Source organism: Xenopus laevis, chromosome 9_10L (genome assembly GCF_017654675.1).
Source record: "Xenopus laevis strain J_2021 chromosome 9_10L, Xenopus_laevis_v10.1, whole genome shotgun sequence".
In the NCBI taxonomy this organism is placed as follows: Eukaryota; Metazoa; Chordata; class Amphibia; order Anura; family Pipidae; genus Xenopus; species Xenopus laevis.
Genome location: NC_054387.1, coordinates 67,508,191 through 67,529,058, shown reverse-complemented (window position 1 = coordinate 67,529,058; position 20,868 = coordinate 67,508,191). Strand labels below are relative to the sequence as shown.

Sequence of the window (20,868 nt, the reverse complement as noted above, 5' to 3'; positions counted from 1 at the left end):
CGTTTAGGATAGCAGCTGCCATATTAGCTTGATGTGACCACTTCCTGCCTGAGTCTCTCCCTGCTCACTCGTAGATCTGGGCTCAGACTATAGCAGGAAGGTGGGAAAAGAGAGGGGGAGAGGGAAGCAAACTGAGCATACTCATGCCATGCCTTGGAGATTTAAGCTGAAAGCAGAAAGTCTGATACAGAAGCCCATGTGTACACAATAGAAGAATGCAGTGTATTGTTTGACAGTGGACTAAGAGTAGCATTACTTTAAGGGTTTACTAGTGCATTTCTATAGACCTTTCTGATAAAGCTTACTTAATTTTAGCCCTTCCTTCTCCTTTAAAGTATAATGTCACACTGTATATCCCTGGTTCCCTAATGTGACTCCCCAGCAGCCAGAGGCTCAGATGGAGAATGACAGTTGGTCTCTGGTGAGCTGCTCCCACAGAAGTGGCTTTTATAAAGTAGGCAAAAAATCCAAACACAGAACTGCTGCAAGCAAGGAACACCTTGCACTTTAAGTGCAACGTTTCGGGGTCACACCCCTTTTTTCAACCATTTTATGAAGCAGGTGCAGTTTGACTAGCATAGCCTTAATACATCTTTTATAGTGAAGCAACTGAGCTTATTTTCTACTGAGCAGACTTTCCCTTTAATGCAGGCAGCAGAGATATCAGCATATAATGGCATGTAATGGCATGGCACCAGGGTAAGCAGCTTTACATAAAGTTACATAACAGGCTGCACGGCTGCATTGCTGAGATAAAGTAAGTGCAGTTTGTTTACTCGTTCTGAATCAGGAAATTGACAGACTGTCAAACAGCAGATAATTGCTGGCACTGACAGGGCATTTTGCTTCAATTCCACATGCTGATAATTTTTTGGAAAGGGAACGATGAATGGAGGCCAAAGCAGTATGTGCTTGCATACCGTATGCCTGGCAAGTTGGCCCACAACTTAGTTAGGCTTCATTAACTTAAAATACAGTGCAGTCTGCAGCACCCAGTCTCGCAGAGCCGTCTGTATTTTTAGACTTTCTAGATTACTCCTCTTGTTAAAGTTTGTATACCGTATATACTCGTGTATAAGCCGACCCGTGTATAAGCCGAGGTACCTAATTTACCTAAGAAAACTGGAAAAATGTATTGACTCGTGTATAAGCCTAGGGGCCCCATGTCAGATTTCAAAATGTGAATGTGACCCGGCCGCAACAATTGGGGGACACTGGGCAGGTACCTGTTACTGTCTGTGACTGACTGTGTCGCCGCCCGGATTTCATGTTTGCTTCCCTCTGCCACCCCCATTTCATGTTTGCTTCCCTCTGCCACTTCCCCCCCCTGCCCTCCCCATCTGTCGCTCTCCCCACCCCGTCGCTCTCCCCACCCCGGCACTCACGTCTGCTGCTCTTCCCTCTGTCCTTCCCTCTGTCACAGTAAAACGTGACCCGGCCCCAGCAGGACTGCCTGTGACTGCCTGTGTCGCCGCCCGGAGCAGGTCCAGGAGCTCCGGGCGGCGCGTCCTTCCCTGCCGGCGTTCGCTTTCAAAATGGCGGCTCCCATGGCCGCCACGTGGGTAGCGGCCGGCGCCGAGTTTTTCAGCACCCAGCACATTTTGGGTGCTGAAAAACTCGGCTTATACGCGAGTATATACGGTACTTAAAGTAAGAATAAGAGTTTGAGTTTTTCAGCACATTTTGGGTGCTGAAAAACTCGGCTTATACGCGAGTATATACGGTACTTAAAGTAAGAATAAGAGGCCCAAATGGACAAGCCTTGAGACCCTCCTTGTCATTAAACCAGAGAAATGCTAGTTCCAGTCCAATCAGCACAGGTATTATTCTCTGAATTAGAACAGTCTCCCGCTGTGGGTGGGAACCCGGGAGTTGGAGATCAACGCCATCTAGAGCAGGCATGTCCAAAGTCAGCCCGCGGGCCAATTGTGGCCCATTTTCTAATTTACACCGGCCCTCATCCTCCGTCATGAAATTAATAATAATGCGGCCCACCATGCACAGTGCGATCAGGAATCACGTAGCCGTAGCAGTAATATTTGGGCACATTAGTGAAAGGATCTGCCACTTCTGCTGCCTGTGTGCTGAAGGTGTTAGTAATAGACACTTACTGGCACTTAGTGACCCACAGCTCTCACATACTTCTTTAGGGCTGAAGGTGTCAATAGACGTACTGACACGCCAGTACCGTAAAGACGTATGAGAGAGCGGTGCGTCACTACGCGCCAGTAAGTGTCTATTACTAACAGCTTCAGCACACAGGCAGCAGTATAGACCAAGTGGCACATCATTTCACTAATTTGCCCAAATATTACTACTACGGCTACATGATTCCTGTAATTTAATGTTAATGGTTCGAAGAATGTCGGGCTGAATGGTCGGCCCCCACACATTTTCACCTCACCAAATCTGGCCCTCGTTGCAAAAAGTTTGGACTCCCCTGATCTAGAGGATCAGAGCCCATTTCTGAGCTACAATTTACCTTCCAGCTCTTTGTGGGACAGAATTTGCCGTTCCCTTGGTTGAGCAAATGACTGTTCCCAATAATCAGGAAGGAAACATGGAAAAAGCAGACATACTGGAAGGTTCACTGAAACTCCAGGAAGTATTTCTCTGCACTCTAATTATACTGGTGTGGCAGTTACAAGACTGAACAAGCCAAGCTCCACATTTAAGCAGGGCTGAACATTATACAGATATAATCATCGTAGAGCTTCATATTTCTGGTATGTACAAGGCACTTTCTATTAAAGCCCTTCTCTGGCTGGCTGTTTATAGCTGTTTATATTCTCTGCACTCCTGCTTCTGGCTTCTGAAACAATGTAGCAGAAGCCAGCTGATTCACTGACCTGGAGCGGAACAAAGTTTAGCTACAATGTCCAAACTACAGATCAGAAAGGGGTTAACAGCCATTATAGCTCCTTATCACGCTAAAACATGTGATTAATGGAACTTTTTTGGAGTAGTTCCCCTTTAAGTGAATTAATTGACTTAGAATATTCTACACTTATGGTAATTTTTGCATTCAGTTTAGCAGATTTTTCTCTGGCGGAACATTGTGCCAACAGCTCTGCCTTGTTTCTTCAGCTGAGATAAATGCAGATGGCATAACCAATGTTATTTGTATAGCTAATTAGAGAGCAGATTCTTAGCGCAAACTAAGACTGTGGACTATAATAACAAGATTATTTCTTTCAGAAAGCAAAACGGGTGGAGAACTTACTTGGTACCATGATTAGAAATGAGCTAAGAACTTCACCCACAGTGGGTGCAGAGCCAGTAGGCACTGAGTGCAAAATAAAAAAATTTCTAATATAGTTAGTTAGGCAAAAATGTAATGTATAAAGGCTGGAATGACTGGATGTGTAACATAATAAACAGAACACAACTTCCTGCTTTGCAGCTCTTTAACTTGAGCTAGTCAGCTACTTGAAGGGGGGCCACATGGGACATAACTGTTCAGTGAGTTTGTAATTGATCCTTAGCATTCAGCTCAGATTCAAAAGCAACAGTTATGACCCATGTGCCTCCCTCTAGTCACTGATTGGTTACTGTCTGGTAACCAATCAGTGGAAACCAAGAGAGCTGAAAAGCAGAAAGTAAAGTTCTGGCTATTATGTTAGACATCCAGTCACTCCAGCCTTTATACATTACATTTTCGTCTAATTAACTACATTAGAAACATTTTTTATTTTGCACAGTCTATCTATTTACCCAGTTTTCATTTTTATACTGAACAATTCCTTTAAATGTACTCTGCACTGTGATAGCTGGAATACGTAGCTTGAATGCACAAGAGTGCCGAGTACAACCAACCCCATGGTTCCAGGCAGTGCAGGTGCCCAAAACAAGGTACATTGTGCCTAAAAGCAATAAGCAGTTCCACTAATCCTGTACAGGTATGGGATCCATTATCTGGAAACCGTTATCCAGAATGATCCAAATTACAAAAAGGCTTTCTCCCACAGACTCCATTTTATCCAAATATTTAAAAAGATTTCCTTATCCTCTGTAAGAATAGAACAGTACCTTGTACTTGATCCAAACTAAGATATACCGTATATACTCGAGTATAAGCCGAGTTTTTCAGCTCCCAAAATATGCTGAAAAACTCTACCTCGGCTTATACACGGGTCAAGCGCAAAAACAGTCGCCGACGCCCAAGAATAGTCGCCGGCACCCAAGAATAGTCGCTGGCGCCCAAGAATAGTCTCCAAGAATATTCGCCGGCATCCAAGAATGGTTGCCGGCATCCAAAAACGAGACGCCGGCACCTCCATTGGGAGCAGAAACCCTCAATTTTTTGATTGAAACTTACCAGAAGCTGCTGCATTTCTCACCCTAGGCTTATACTCGAGTCAATAAGCTTTCCCAGTTTTTGGAGGTAAAATTAGGTACCTCGGCTTATACTCGGGATGGCTTATACTCGAGTATATACGGTACTTATTTCTAATTGGAAATAGTACCATCCTATTGGGTTTATTTAATGTTTACATGATTTTCTAGTAAACTTAAGGTATGAAGATCCAAATTATGGAAAAATCTGTTATTCAGAAAGCCCCAGATCCTGAGCATTCTGGATAACAGGTTCCATACCTGTACCTGGATCTAAAAGGGGAGGATTTACATGTCACTGCACCCAGAACTAAAATGGATATAAAGTACTTACGCTGTGTGACCTCCATCTCTGGTGAATGGTAGAACTTTTCATTGCAATAGTTTCCTTCGCAGCAACAGAAAAACACATCTGGACTATCCTTTTTCTCTGTGCATTTGCTCCTAAAATGGACAAAAAAGGTAATATTTTACCACTAACTGTGTGCAACATAACCACTTACCCCATAACCCATTAAATACACAACACAAGGGATTTTAATAACAAAACACGTCCTGCCTATAAAACCAAATGTGTAATTATGAGCTGGTTCCATGGAAGAGAGCTGTCTATCAATGATGGGTATCACATCTGTAACTCCCACTATAGCACAGAGCAATGGACAATGCCAATACATCTGCTGCTGGTTTGTGGGCATCTGTAGTTTACAAATGACAAAAGAAATGTTTACTTGTTATAGCAGTTGATATCGTCCAACCAGCAGCCTTGCTTAACAATTTCTATGGAGCCCGAAATGTTCTTCCAAGTTGCAAAGCAGTGCTTCCTTTTATCATTATCCCCATAGCAGATCTCCGTGCCGTTGGAATTTGTCTTGTCCTTCTCCCAGTTGGCATTGTAGTAGATGCATTCTTTGGTTTCCGACCTTCCAAGGATCGATCCTGCTAAGAGATGAAATACACAGTGTGAGTGCAATGATACTCTTCCCATGAACCCGTATTTACTATATTAATAGAATAGTATCTACTGTATCATCTGTTACTCATGTCTGAACTGTAACTGATCAAAGAACTCACACTCTTGCACGGAAAGGGCAACCGCTACAATTAAATACACGACACACAGGTGCAAGGTGGTTCAGTAAAACTACAATTCCTCGTATGACTCCATTAGCTGAGGGTTGCTGGGGGTTGTATTAATGCAGTATGTATTGGTCAAGTGGCTACTCCCTGCAAGCAGGATAGAATACTAAATATACTCTTTATCCCAAGAGCCGCATGCACACATCAATACAGTACAGAAGGGGTCACTGTATAAGCATATTGTAAGGATTACTTTACACACTCACATATAACAAGCAGCACACACATTGCCTGGGCAGCAAAAGTTATAGTTATGTATGCATTTCATATGCTTACTGCTTAGAAACATTTATATAGCACACTATACACACACACACACACACACACACTATACACACTATACACACACACTATACACACACACTATACACACACACACTATACACACACACACTATACACACACACACTATACACACACACACTATACACACACACACTATACTCTCTCTCTCTCTCTCTCTCACGACAGAAACCATTGCCTGCCAATACAGAATCCAAGGCACATAAGGGGTTATTGCCCATACAAGCTTTATGAGCACACTAGAGGTTCCTGCCAATTAAGATTTGTGCACGTGAGGGGTTACTACCTTTACAAGCTTCAAGACAGCACCAAAGAGGTTACTGTATATATAAAAAAAAACTCAATACGTAAGGGGGTTACTCATAAAGAGTTTTTACAGCACCAAAGGGGTTACGGCCCACAAAAACTGAATACATAAGGGGTTACTCATAAGGTGTTTTTAGACAGCACCAAAGGGGTTACTGGCTATAAAAAATACTGAATACATAAGAGGTTATACATATGGAGTTTTAAAACCGCACCAAAGGGTTACTGCCTATAAAAAACTGAATACATAAGGGGTTACACATAAGGAGTTTTTTTACAGCACCAAACAGAAATAATTAACAGCACATAAGGGGTTACTGCCATTACAAGTTTGAAGAAAGCACAGAAGGGGTTAGTGGTTATTCAAGTGTCTTGACTACAGAATACAATGCCTGTCAGTATACATTTAAATGCCAATAAAGGGTTGTTATAATATAGATAATTTAGCACATTTGACTGCCTATACGAGTTAATATGACACAAATAGGGTTACTACAAAACAGATATCTAGAGAACAACATTATTGCCTGTACAGATTTGTGGAGCATTTAGGGTGTTACTTTCTTATTTTCCAGAAGCCCAAATTCTGTTGGCTAAAGCCATAACTAGAGCAGACGCAGGGTTCCAGTGAATGAACACTAGAGCACAGCCAGGACACTGGGTACAACAAGGGTTACTAGAGAAGCCCCTTTATGTCGGCACACAGTGTCCCTATTAGAGCAGCAGAGCCCTCGCCTGATCACACAACAGGTTACTGAATATACATTTTTCAGGCTTGGCAGGGGCTGCTGAATACACACATTTCTGAGGCACGGAAGGGGCTGAACATTCGCACGCACACACCGTTACACACACCCACTTGCACTCAGGCAGGACACCAGGCTGAAATGGAAGAGCCCCAGATACCTGGCTCTGAGAGTGTGTGGAGAGACTCCCTATCATTCAAACAAAGTCTGTGCATGTAACACCTGTGCTGCTGTGCTCATGTTCCAATGTTACACAACCAATGCTTCCAACACTTCTCAGGAGAGGCTGGGAATTATAGTTCAACAACATATAAAGGGTCTCAGGCTGAACAATACCAGCCGGCAGCTCTGTCTCATGTGACCACCCTCTATGGCAACAGGAGTGTGTTCTCACAACAGTGTGGAAAAGCAAGGCAAAGTGCTTGTCTGCTCTTCAACAAGCAGATCTTCCCCCAGACTAGACACCCATGTGATGAAGCAAATATGGGTGATTCATACATGAAAAGCACAAAACGGACAAGTGGGTGCACACAATAAATTGCATGGGGCAGCTGCATGAACCAATGTTCTGCTTTTCTTATGAGCCGTTTAAAAGAATTGTTCAGTATAAAAATGAAAACTGGGTAAATAGGATGTGCAAAATAAAAAAAATTCGAATATAATTAGTTGTAATGTATAAAGGCTGGAGTGACTGTATGTGTAACATAATGGCCAGAACACTACTTGCTGCTTTTCAGCTCTCTTGGTTACCAGTTAGTAACCAATCAGTGACTAGAGGGGAGCACATAACTGTTGCTTATGAATCTGAGCTGAATGCTGAGGATCAATTGCAAACTCACTGAACAGTTATGTCCCATGTGGCCCCCCTTAAAGTCGCTGACTAACAGAGTTAGAGAGCTGAAAAACAGGAAGTAGTGTTCTGTTCTGTAGAAACCCACTCACTCCAGCCTTTATACATTACATTTTTGGCTAACTAACTATATTAGAAACATTTTTTATTTTGCACATACTATCAAGTTACCCAGATTTTATTTTAACACTGAACAATTCTTTTAAAATGTTAAATATTAGATATACTTATTGTATAAATCAAATGCAGTCAGGCTTTACCCGATGGCACAGGCACAGCATAGCCATAGTTACTAGTGATGTGCCGGACCCGCACCCGCCCTCCCTCCACCCGCAAGCACCCAACTTCCTTTTATAGACCCACACCACGGATGATGTCACAAAAGGGGCAGGGATATGAACCCGGAAGCCCGCAAATGGGGGTGTGAGGTCAGCCCAAACCTAACCAACCCGCGTGTATTGGGCCGGCCCGCACATCACTAATACTTACTAAAACGCAACAGGATTCCCATAGACTTTGTTCATATTTTTTATTGCCATGGCTCCTCAATAGAAATATCATGGCGACCAACTTGCCATGTGACGTAACCCTTACAGGGGCAGATCACCTTCAAAAAACATTTTTTATAAAACACACAAACAAATACTGCCTTTTTTAGTTGATTTTCTATTTACCTTTAAACTAAAATGCTGACTTGTAAGTGTTTTCCAGTAGCAGCTCAGTAAGTAATGTAAATTTGAATACAAAAGTTGCTCAGCAGCTTGTGCCCCCAACCCAGGGCTTACTTGCCAATGAAAGCAGATGCCACTCTGAGTGCTGCTTGGCTCTGTATGAGACATTAATGGAGCCCGGTACTATTCATTCATTTCACAGCCTTAGCTCTAAACTCCTGCTTACAGTGCTCTGCACTATGTGATAACAGCAGACAGGGAGAGGAGCTGCAGGGGTCACTTTGGGAGCCTGACTGTAGCCGTTCAGCATGCCTGTAGAAGCCACAGAGGAAGTTCCATTATAATGGAATCTATTTGAATCAGCCCTGATATTTGTCTTTTAGCTTTTCTTTAAGCTATAGTTGCAATCCAGTTAATTAGTGAGTGGGATTCAGAAATTAATGAGCCGAGTGGGAGAGAGATGAAGATAAAATGTAGGCATCAAGACGACTACACATACGCAAGTTAAAGTGGACAGTAATGAAAGCTGATTTAAGCCTGCATTTAAATCCATGTTTATGAAAGTTCCTAGCCTGAGCCATGCCTTCCACACTCACTGTCCTCTAGTATTTTCATGAGATCCCATGCATGTCATTGCATAGCAGATTCTTCAGAAAAAACACACTTGACCCCTTTTGGTTTATCAATAACTGCCCAGACTCGCTTTTCCCTCTGAGGTCTAGAATACAGTTTACCCCATCAGAAATGACATCAAGTCCCCCTTTGTGCTTGAACCTTTGGTACTTGGTTCTTCAGACAGCACTTAATTACTAAAATTCATAACTTCCAGCAGTTCAACCCCAGCAGCTCCTCTTCTTGGCATTTCCTAATGATTATAGCCAATATTATCTCAGTGTGAAAATAAAAACCGTGTAAATAGGTAGGCTGTGCAAAATAAAAAAAAATTCTAATATAGTTAGTTAGCCAAAAATTTAATATATAAAGGCTGAAGTGAACAGATGTCTAATAAAACAGCCAGAATCCAACTTCCTGCTTTTCAGCTCTATAACTCTGAGCTAGTCAGCGACTTGAAGGGGGGCCACATGGGACATTTCTGTTCAGTGAGTTTGTAATTGATCCTCAGCATTCAGCTCAGATTCAATAGCAACAGATATGACCCATGTGGCTCCCCCTCAAGTCTCTGATTGGTTACTGTCTGGTAGCCAGGGTAACCAGTCAGTGTAAACCAAGAGAGCTGAAAAGCAGGAAGTAGTCATCTGACTAACATGTTATACTTCAAATCACTCCAGCCTTTATACATTAAATTTTTGGCTAACTAACTATATTAGAAACATTTTTTATTTTGCACAAACTATCTATTTATCCAGTTTTTATTTTTACACTTAACAATTCCTTTAAAGGAATTGTTCAGTATTAAAATAAAAACTGGGTAACCAGATAAGACTGGGCAAAATAAAATAAAAATGGTTTTCAATATAGTTAGCCAAAAATTAAATTTTTGGCTAACTAACTACAGTATATTAGAAACATTTTTTATTTTGCACAGCCTATTTACACAGTTTTTATTTTCACAATGAACTGTTCCTTTAATGCCATGTTGTCTGATTGGAAAATATCAAAGGAACTTCCCCCTTAACTTCAGCATGTATTACTCAAGTCGGTTCCACTTTTGTGGCACTTCAGTCAGACCTAACAAGATCATATGAACAGAGAGATGCTTGGCAAAAAGTGCATAACATTCCATCAGTCCTGACTTGCACTCCACCGTGCCTGATGAAAGGAATTGATTGCAAAATGCCACCCAGTTTGTCAAGATAACCAGACAGTACCCACCCCAAAGACTGGAGGGGGGGGGGGATCATCATATCACTTTCATTAGAATCTAATTCCATAGTTTGGCTACACTGCACTAAATAAAGGTGCCCGTAGGCAAGGAAGGCCCATTAGAGGAGGTACGGCTATGGCACCCTGCTTCACAGAGCAGACAAATGATCATGGATAAATATATGCAAAGTATCCTAAACACTCAAGGCCGGGAGGGAAATTTTTAGGAGAGAGGGTCTACTGAATCCTGCGGTATATTAAGGCCATGATGTAATGTTTGCAGATATATGAGAAAGTTTCAGACATATGATAGAAGATATATGACACTGGCTGTGCTGTGGGTAGGTGAAATAATCACTGTGAGTTCCTAGCATTGATCGCTCTCAGCCCTGTCAGGGAATACAAGTGGGTAGCCAGCAGCTATGTTTCATACAGCAGTACATCTGGCTCCAATGAGATTACTGCAGTGTGGACAGAATGGAATCATTATTTAGTCAATATAATATGCTTTCATATTGAAATACAAAAACAAAAAGAAGGACGGCACTCTGGTAAAAAGGCAGGTTTATTGCAGTGTCCTGCAGCTGTCTTTCGCCTTACGCGTTTCAGGAACCAATCCCTTAATCAGAGGCTTCAAGCCTTCAGCCTATGATTAAGGGATTGATTCGAGAAACGCGTAAGGCGAAAGACAGCTGCAGGACACTGCAATAAACCTGCCTTTTCACCAGAGTGCCGTCCTTCTTTTTGTTTTTAGCTACATATTGGCAGTGGGGACCCTGTGGACAGAGAACCTGGCTAAGAATATGAGCGCAGGAGTGTGAGTTTGGAGCGGTCCCTTTGGTTGGTTCAACATATTGGAACACAGTCCCAATAAATACAACTTCCAACATTGTATTCGTTATGGGACAAGTTAGTACAAAAGAAATCAAAACCATGGAATGCCAAAGTGTACAACAAGCTAATTTTTAGGGGAACTACTCCTTTACAGATTAACTTAAAGGAAAACTAAAGCTTAACTAATAATTCCAAATGTGGGTAAAGAATACCATTAGTAAAAAAAAGGGCTATTAAGCTCAAAACATGTCGTGTGTTGGTGAATAAAGGCACCTGTGCAGCAGTTAATTGCGCCTAATGGTATTCTTTAACCACATTTGGAATTATTGGATTTGTGTTTTGGATGGAAGCAGGGGTTTAAGATACCAAAAGAACTGTTTTCAAAGGGTAACGATACCAGCACATTTTGAAAGCTTAACTAAAGAAGTAGGCTAGAAATGGTGTACATTATGTTTTAAGCTTCTATACCAGCCCAAGGCAACCACAGCTCTTGATGCTGATGCCCCAGTAGCTCCCCAGACTTCTTTTCTGCTGATTCACTGCACATGCTCTGTGCTGCTGTCACTTACTGAGCTTAGGGACCCACTAACAAAATACAGTACACATAGATTATAAATGTCATAATATAAGGCCGATTTGAAACTAATACAGTTAATTACTACATCACTGCACAGAAACCAGTGCAACTAGCATTAGAATTTAATAATCAGCCCTGTAGCATCAGCTTATATTACATGCAAACCTCATTTTCTGCTGGATAATTTGCGATGAGCCCTAAGCTTAGCTTCTCAACAGCTAAGTCCTGGATCATTGCTGCTATTGAGAAGCTGAAACTTTAGGTTAGTGCAATAACTTCGGAAAATAAAATATGGCATTTTAAACCATATTCATTGTCAAGTGTTAAATGAAATAGACCACTTTACTTTTTGTGTCTGTAATTGTCTAATGGGAGCATTTAAAGGTAAATGAATAATTATATCCCCCTGGCCTTGTTTTCCCTATCTTTTATGAAGGTGGTACAGATTTGTGTAATAATCCAATATTCTTCAATCTGCTTCCTTAGGTCTTACAGCCTACGGAAGGGATGAAACAGCCAGTAACAAAAGATGTAGGAGCTACAGAGATATGATTGAATTATAGGCTGTACTCTTTACTAAGCACCACTCAGCAATACAGAGGCCAGGGAGCAAGAGAACAGAAGGTCAATATCGAAGTTCTGATAAAGGAAAACGTTAGTAGCAATAAACAGCAATAATTTTGTAACGTATCTACTCTAAGGGGGGTTATTTATCAAATATCAAGAGTTTTTTTTATACCTCAAATAAACTCACAAATAAATGTGAACATCATGGAGGCCATTAACGGTTCAAAGGAACCTCTACCTATAACTCTTACATGAATGACCTTGACACTATTATCGGAATCGAGCTATTTTCAGGGTCAGGGTATAATAAATCTCAAAAAGTTTTAGGATTTTTCAAAGAACAAAAAATAATATATATATATATATATATATATATATGAGATACATAACACACACTGTGAATCCATACAACTCTATTTCAGTGAAACAGCACATTAGCACAAATGCACAGTGTCAGCACTTCGCTTACCACAAAACCCTGCAGAGAGTTTTAGTTCCCCATACGCAGTGTAATGATGATACCACAGCGTGGCACAGGCTGCACTCTCAAAGAACACAACACTTTCTAAGAAACCAAATACAGGAATAAGAAAGAAGTTAAAGCTGCACAGAGCAACGCTGGCGAAGAAGCAAACACACAGCATTTAACTTGCATGACAAGTGGCATGGGAGCTCCCGCTCATAAGTGTATATATTCATGCACTTGTTAAATGGAAGCTAAACACTATGTATCATTAAGACACATCATTTCCCATAAGGCTTTAAGTGCTGGGCTGTATCATTTGAACAGAAGGCAGTGCTCGGCATGATATGCAACAAATCAATCCTGCCAGTCCTGACCTGCAATTCCCAGAGAATGATATGGCCATAGTACTGTGTGTAGGTGGAAGGAATATGTATTCTTGCATTACAGATTACAACATTCCACCCAGCGTGGAACAGCAGCCAGAAAAAACACACACAGAGGAGTGAGCGAGAAAATAAAGCAACCACCTTACTGATATGTAACATGTATACAACACTGCTGTTTGTCTAAGGAGATCAACAAAAAAAAGACATAGGAGAGGGCTCAAATAGAAAGATAAGTAAAAATGAATGGCAACAATAAAAATTGTCATCTCACAGAGCAATAGTATTTGTTCAAATGATTAGTGATGATTTGAAAGAGGCCAAAGAGGAAGGAAAGTACAAAAAAGTTGTGACACTGTAAAATGTAAAGAAAGAGAATGGGATGATTGGCAAACCACAAAAGTACAAAGACAACAGATTAAAAAATTGATACTTAGAAACGCTATTGTTACCTGAAACATATATGCTCATTTTGAAGGATACCAGAACATGTTTCAAAAAAGTTAGGACAGGAGCAGGTTTGTCGCTTTGTGGCAGCTTTTGTGGAATGGGGTTGAAATGCAAAAAATATTATACCCCCATAACCCCTACTTGACGACACAGATAAACTAAAGAAGTAGATAAAACATAATAGTGCACTGATGCAGTTTCAAGAACATCCAAAACATGAAACCAGTGTGAGACCCAAATCTCACGCTGAACTCCTTTCCCTTACCCAAGGCATCAACACAGTCCAAGGGGCAGATTCACTAAAGGTCGAAGTGACTAACGCTGGCGCAAATTCGCCAGCGTGACGTCAATTCGTAACTTCGCCAATTCGATAAGGGGCGCTGGCGTAAATTCGCTAGCGAAGTGGACCTACTCTAGTGCTACTTCGCACCCTTGCGCCAGGCGAAGTTGCGCTATGGCGAATAGGACGTCACTACACTAATTCACTAACTTGCTCATTTTACTGAACGTAACTCTTGCGCCAGACTTGCCTTCGCCACCTCAGACCAGGCGAAGTGCAATAGAGAAGATAGGGATTGCTTCAAAAAAAGTTGAAATTTTTTTTTTATTATTTTTAAGTCCCAAAAAACGCTGACGTATTTTCCTTTTGTAAGAGTGATAGGCTGAAAAAGATTGTACATTTTGTTGGGGGTACCCCCCTTCACCCCTACATTTCCTAACATATGGCACCTAAACTATACAGTGGGCACATGTATAGGGCAAAATAACAACAATTTTATGAAGCTTTCCCAGGCTTGTGTAGTGTAATATATTTAGTGCTACATATACGTCCATTGTACTTTAACTTCCCGCCGTATGCAAATTAGGCATCACTAGCGTAACTTCCCTTTCCTTGACGAATTAACGCTAGCACAACTTCGCTACCGTTCGCCTCCCTGAGCGCAACTTCAGATTTTAGTGAATTTGCAGCGCCTTGGCGAAACTTCGCTTGGCGAAGTGCGGCAAAGCCTGCGCTAGCGCAACTTCGGATCTTAGTGAATTTGCCCCCAAACCGCACTCTAAAGCTAGCCATCCACTTGGTAAATTGGCCACCCATATTCTGGGCCAAATTGGGCTGAATGATCTTCTGGCTCCCAATCATCAGATCAAACTGTAGATCTGATGATATGGACATATATGGAGCGGACATATATATATACTCTATATGAAACCGTTAATGTGAAACTCACTCACAGGACTTATAGAAAAATAGTTTTTTTGCCTACCAACTGGCAGCTAGAAATAAAATACAATTTCCATAGAACTGGGCGAGTACATTTTCCATAGAACTTGGCGAGTACATTTTCCATAGAACTGGGTGAGTTTCACTTGCAATGACAGGTCTTTTTACTGTGAAAAATATTATTTTGCACTTTGGAATTATCAGTACAGCAGTACGCAGATATGGAGCTATTGATAGCTATAACTCCCAGCATCCAGCAAGTCACCCACACAAGGCCTACACCTTTCAGGTCACTGGTTTTATAAAAGAAACGTTCATAAGCTGAGTGGAATGAGAAATATGGCTGTCACATTGCAAGGACAAAGGCACTCTAAATATTTTCTTTTCATTTTGCATTCATTCTTTGATATTCCACAGAACAATGATCACACATAAAGAGTGATGAGCAAGCACAAGCCTGGCAGCAATCCAGTCTCAGCTAAAGGACAAATGTCAAAGGCACACACAGGCTGCCTTCTGCTTGGCATAGAATTCTGGCTGTTCCTAAGCAAGTATGGAATACAATAATGTCGCTTCCTAAACATGCCTCTTTGGATACGATTATGAAATTCTGAAAAAGCAGGGTAACAGTTTGCAATCATTTTGGCCTTATCAGGAGGGTTTGGAGATAAATATAGATGAATAGGCTTAACTTAGAGGTTACCTCGGAGTTCCATGACCTGTATAAAAGTACTCGGCTTTGTGCTTTTATATGGTTGTGGAACTCCTTGGTAACTTAGAATATAGTGAATAAAGTACTCCCTCTTAGTAAAATATAAGGATATTATAAGTCACAGATGAGTTCCATGAACATATAAAAACATAAGGCTGAAGGCCGAATGATTTTATACAATTCAGGGAACTCTGAGGTTACGTCTAATATCTTCATATTTTCCAACAAGGGGTACTTTATTTATTATAATACACACGTTTTAGTGAGTCATGTGACAAAAATGACATCACTAGTCACCGTTTATAACGGATAATATCATTAGTCACCGTTTATAAGGATATCATTTACAAGATATTCATGGCTTTTGTGTATAATAAGGATATCATTTACAAGACATTCATTGCTCTTGTGTATTATTGTGTATTATATATCCTTAGATTTTACAATAGGGGGTACTTTATTCACTATAAAATTACTGGCCAAATTGACAGCAACCTATTCAGGTATGTTTCCATAGGGAACAAGACAAAGCTGTCCTATTATGCTGGACAATTTGGCTGTAAAACCCAGCTTTTAATGTCCTTTAAATGGATGGATTGCTTATCAAAAAGTAACGAAAAAATGCAACGGTAGTCATACACAATATACTGCCTCTCAAGACAGAGAAGATATCTCATTGGCCTATGGATAGGTGCCTCCCAACAGTCTGCATGATCAGCAAATAATTCTTAATTTCTGAATGTTAGGATTATTCTCAGTAATAACACAGAACTTTGAATTGATGGCAAAACAAGACTATTTTTTTTTAATGTTAAGATGTTTTTATAAGGAAGCTACACATTTTAGAAAAACCCCTGGTCTTGCAGCATTTTACAGAAAAGTGCAACAAATTGAATTTAATATTCAATTTACTTAGTTCCACTATTATTTGCCATACATCAAATTTCAGCTGACATGTTCTTGTGTTCAAGGCCTTGGTTAGTGCCTGGAGAATGTCAGTGAGAATGGAAGTGAATGAAAAGCAAGAACATACTTTAATTTCTAAAATATCAGACTGCTTCCCAACCAGAAAGCTGATTTGAATGAATACAGACTATCTTGGATATTCCTGAAACTATAGAAGCGTTCGACTCATATCCAAACATTGTGGGACATTCTTTTAGCTGAAGGATACATGGAAAATAAAGGGGTGTCTGAACCCCAAAAGTTAAAAGACCTCTAACATACACAATACTAAAAAGCAAAGTAGAAAAGTAACACCATTTAAAAGCAAAACTTCACTGATGCATTTATGGGTTTAGAATAAATTGTGTGCTACTTACCAATAAGACAAGGGCATGTTAAGCCCCTGAAACTGAAGGAACTGCCACTTGTATCACCTTAAATAAAGATTCAGAACTAGGCAAACCTATATCGAGTCACTGACTGATAGTCCTCCTCACGCTAAATGATATAAATAATGCAGACTCCCTCTCTCTCTTCTTATAAACATTACTCAATTTTCTTGCCCATGTTTCTTTTACAGTAATGACATGGGTCTACAATGGTGGCTGCTTTGGCACAACCTCTTTTGAGCTCTGAAAAAAATGCAGTGCTTAAATTACTTCATGCAGTCCTGTGCTATTAATCTTTTAGTTAATGAAGCATTTTGTCACACTCCACAGTGTGTGTGTTATGTCACTGGGATAGTGAACCTTGACTGTAAGCTCCACTGGGACAGAGACTGATGAATGATCTCTGTAACACAATTTGTAACAAGTTGCAAGTATATAAATAAAGCACAGTACTAATAGAAGAGATCCTGATCATAGACCTCCACTGACTTATGTGGGAGGCCCTCAGAGTGGGAAGCCTTACACCTCCACACTCTCACCTCAATTCAACTGCAACTGGACAGATTCAAAGTGGTTAAACTACACATAACCCAGTTTCTTGGCTCTCAGGATGAGTAATCAAAACTTCTGAGGTCGATTAGCTATTGCAGCAACACAGTCACTTGGCTAAACCAAGACTAGGTTAGAAGCTGGTGAGGCTACTGAAGGGGTCAGACATTCAGAAGATGTTAGAACCAAGATGGAGTATTTAAAGCTGGCTGCTGGGAAAAGGCAAGCAATAATACCCCTCCTCTGTCCACCCATAGCATATGCATTTTTTAAATGAAGGTATATTTTTGTGAATGATAAAATGCAAGAGGAACATGTGACTGACAAGGTGTGGAAAGTCAACATACAAGAAAATCCGGTTGCAGCTACGCCTGGAACGTTAGGTGGTGCAGGAGTTTGCATGTATTTTCCTCTTTCAGTTGTTCTGCACCTGCTTTCTCTCTTTCTGATCTTTTACCATTGGCTCATGGCACACAGGGCATACTGAATCCCACCCCCACTGAGGCCCAGGGGCCAACGATCAGAACACACAGAGAGGTCTGCAAGTTGTTGGATGAGGAGTGCATGGACATGCCGACACAGTATTCATCAGTAGGCAAAATAATACCAAGCAGATATCGGTCAGGCAAGCCCAACAGTGGGCCCCATTAACGGGCCAATAAGCTGCAGATTCAGTCTGGAAAGACCATGTCGGCAGCTTTAACCAGCCGTGTATTGACACCTTTAGACTTAAACTTGGCCTCTTGGTTTCTCTTTGAGTGGATTATACAAGGAATGAACAATAGAATAACTACATAGAATGAACAATAGAATAAAAATATATTTTTAGAACTGACATTTTCAGACAAAAGCAGTTGTTTTTTATGTTTGAATCCAAAGTTATTTTCCATCCAAACAGTATGATTACTGAGCCATTTGTGAACAGGGCAATTTGACTGCTCAGAACACATTTGACTGGCTACGAGGAAAGAAAGGAGAGCAGACAAATGACTGAATTTGCTATGTGCAAATGGTCACCGGCTGGCCTAAAATCTTACGGATTTCCAGCCCCACGAAACGATCCAATGGATAAACTATCAAAGTTGAATCCATTGTTATTTTCCAACAGAAGACCTGCTTGTATGTAATATGATCAGTGACAATCTCTTACAGATTTCTGTAATTTTAGTTATTGGCTGGCTGAAGCCAGGGACTACCGATTGAAGCGATACTGAAACATTCCTATAAAAATCACAGGAACGTGTCAGTATCAAGTAGTTGCTGCACCCGGAATAGTTCCCCTCAAAGCCACCCCCAGCCCTGTGAACCTCAGTTGACCCGACCCTCCAACACGGATAAAAGATCTTCGGTGCTGTTTCAGTGTGTCAGCGGGTCGACTGTGCAAAGGTTCGTGGGGCTGGGGGGGGGGGTTTCAGAAGGGCTTTCAGGGGAAATATTCCCGGGTGCCGCAACTATTTGATATTGACAAGTTCCTATGATTTTTATAGGAACGTGTCAGTATCGCTTTAAGTCGTTTTCTTTCATTGATTTAAAGCTGTGAGAAAATCGCCTGTCTGACCCCCCAGTTAAGATAACAAAGTACAGTGATCACAAATAGGCAAAAACTATACCTATATATTAAATGGTCCAAGCCCCATGCAATGTCACAGTGTAAATGAAGGATCAAAGCTGCAGGAGAATGCAGACAAGCAGTCTAGACTGATGTCTACATCTGAGAGCCGCTGAAGCATATAAAACATCTGCATATCACATTAATCACATGCAGGGCACACACTTATCTCCAAGATGCCACTTTCACTGGAAATCTTGATTTTACCCCGACGTCTGTACTCACAACCAAAATGGTTGTACCTGAAACACTTTATATTTCTCACAAGCGAGCGAGCATGTATCACAGCCTTGTGCGAGTGAAACACAGTACCTGCATGTCGGCCATTGATTGACGAGTGAAAGCTTTCTGACTGCAGACAAGAAGGAGCCTTTACTAAAGCGAGAGAGACAAAAATGGAGAGAGAGAGTGCACTATGCTGAGACTGCTATGCATATGAATAACGGCTCAGTAAGGAGAGACGAGGATGTTTATCAGGCAGTTAGATCAGAGATTTCTGTTGCACAAGCTAAATTATTAAAAGGGTAAATTTCATGCAGCTATAACCCTGCAATCTCACCCAGTCTGAAAGCCTCTCTGGCCATGGCTGGACAAATCTAGGAGCCATTTAGAACACACAGTAGTCCACATTAATAACATTTAGGGGCAGATTTATTAAGGTCAAAATCGGGAGTCCATATAGTTAATCAGCCAGGCCCAAGGGACTCGCCCCAGTTCAGAAAGGCATTCAACTACAAAAAGGTGGGGTATGTGGGGTTGTATGTACTAGCTACTGTTTTAATGTGAATTACAATAAATTAATATTTTTTATTTGAAGAGGCCTTGGGACTTATATCGTTTTTGATATAAACCTTTTTGCAGATTTATTAAGGGTCGAATAGTAAATTTGAATTTTCAACCTTTTTTTTTGGTGTCAAAATTCACATGTTCAAATTTTAATCCCCCAATTCGAATGTGAGATTTATCACATCTCGACCATTGAAACAGTTCTAATTCAAATATTCACCACCTAAAACCGGATGAGTTCATGTGCAAGTCAATGGCAGAGGTTCTTTCGAACCATTTGAATATGTTAATTGCCTGTACTGAACACCATGCAAATAGTTGGTGTGTAAGAGAACGCCCATGCCCTGCCTATGCGATGACCAAAACAAGGTTGATGCAGATAGCAAAAAACATACATATAAGCAAAAGAACTACACACATAATGGTGAGTCGCTTGCACCTAGTGGAGGATGCTGGGATTCTGGGATATATGGCACAATATGCAGGTATATATGTATTGTATCCAATTGCCCGGATGTAAAGGGCCATTGCTATGCCAACTGAAGACTGCCTACAATGCATTTGAAAATCATCACCTTACAGTAGAAATGGAGACTGGTGTGTTCCAAATGCGGGTTAGTTTAGAGAGCGATCATTCAGACACACTAAGTGTTAAACATTCACCAGTGGCATATTGACACAGCAAGAACAAACTTCCCATCATCCCTGTGCTGGTTACTTCTCATTAGCTCTACTGCACTAGGAACACACACATTATTATCTGCAATCCAGTTCCAATTCTGCATAAGCTGAAAGAGATTGATATGACCCCACATACCAGAGATACTTGTGCACCCACCGCCGCAGAGAAATGTTAACTCTCTATGCCACAAGCAGTCAGAAAAGGAAACTTGCAAGAAACAGCAAATGCTACCGAACCCGTATCAATATTTATCTAGCGACACCACTACAAACATTTTAATGACTTGCCCTACAGTGTAGGGAATAAAGAATGTGGGTGTGTTTATCAAATAGATCTTTCTTGGAACTATATGTACACATCAAATGCAAAAAACTGCTGCAAACTTCTTCCTGCAACTGCAGTGAATATGCCATCAGAGCTAACCATGCCCTTGTGTTGTAAGGGACATCATTCTCAAGACCAGCAGAATGGGATTTTAAGGCTTCAGATTTAATTTTGTCAGATGGAACCAGCTGAATCCTG

General features: G+C 41.0%; 1 protein-coding gene across 5 annotated transcripts in view; it reads right to left on the bottom strand.

Moving 5' to 3' along the window:
- Positions 1 to 20,868, bottom strand: part of acvr2a.L (activin A receptor type 2A L homeolog) — a 56,722-nt gene that overhangs the window by 15,358 nt on the left and 20,496 nt on the right. For 2 of the 5 annotated variants that reach the window (XM_041575553.1, XM_041575554.1), the window contains exons 1-3: positions 12,623 to 12,812; positions 5,067 to 5,277; positions 4,670 to 4,779 (exon numbers count right to left, since the gene is read on the bottom strand). In XM_041575553.1, coding sequence (XP_041431487.1) covers positions 4,670 to 4,779; positions 5,067 to 5,277; positions 12,623 to 12,797 — 496 coding nt within the window. In that variant the 5' untranslated portion in view covers positions 12,798 to 12,812. 5 annotated transcript variants of the gene reach the window in all.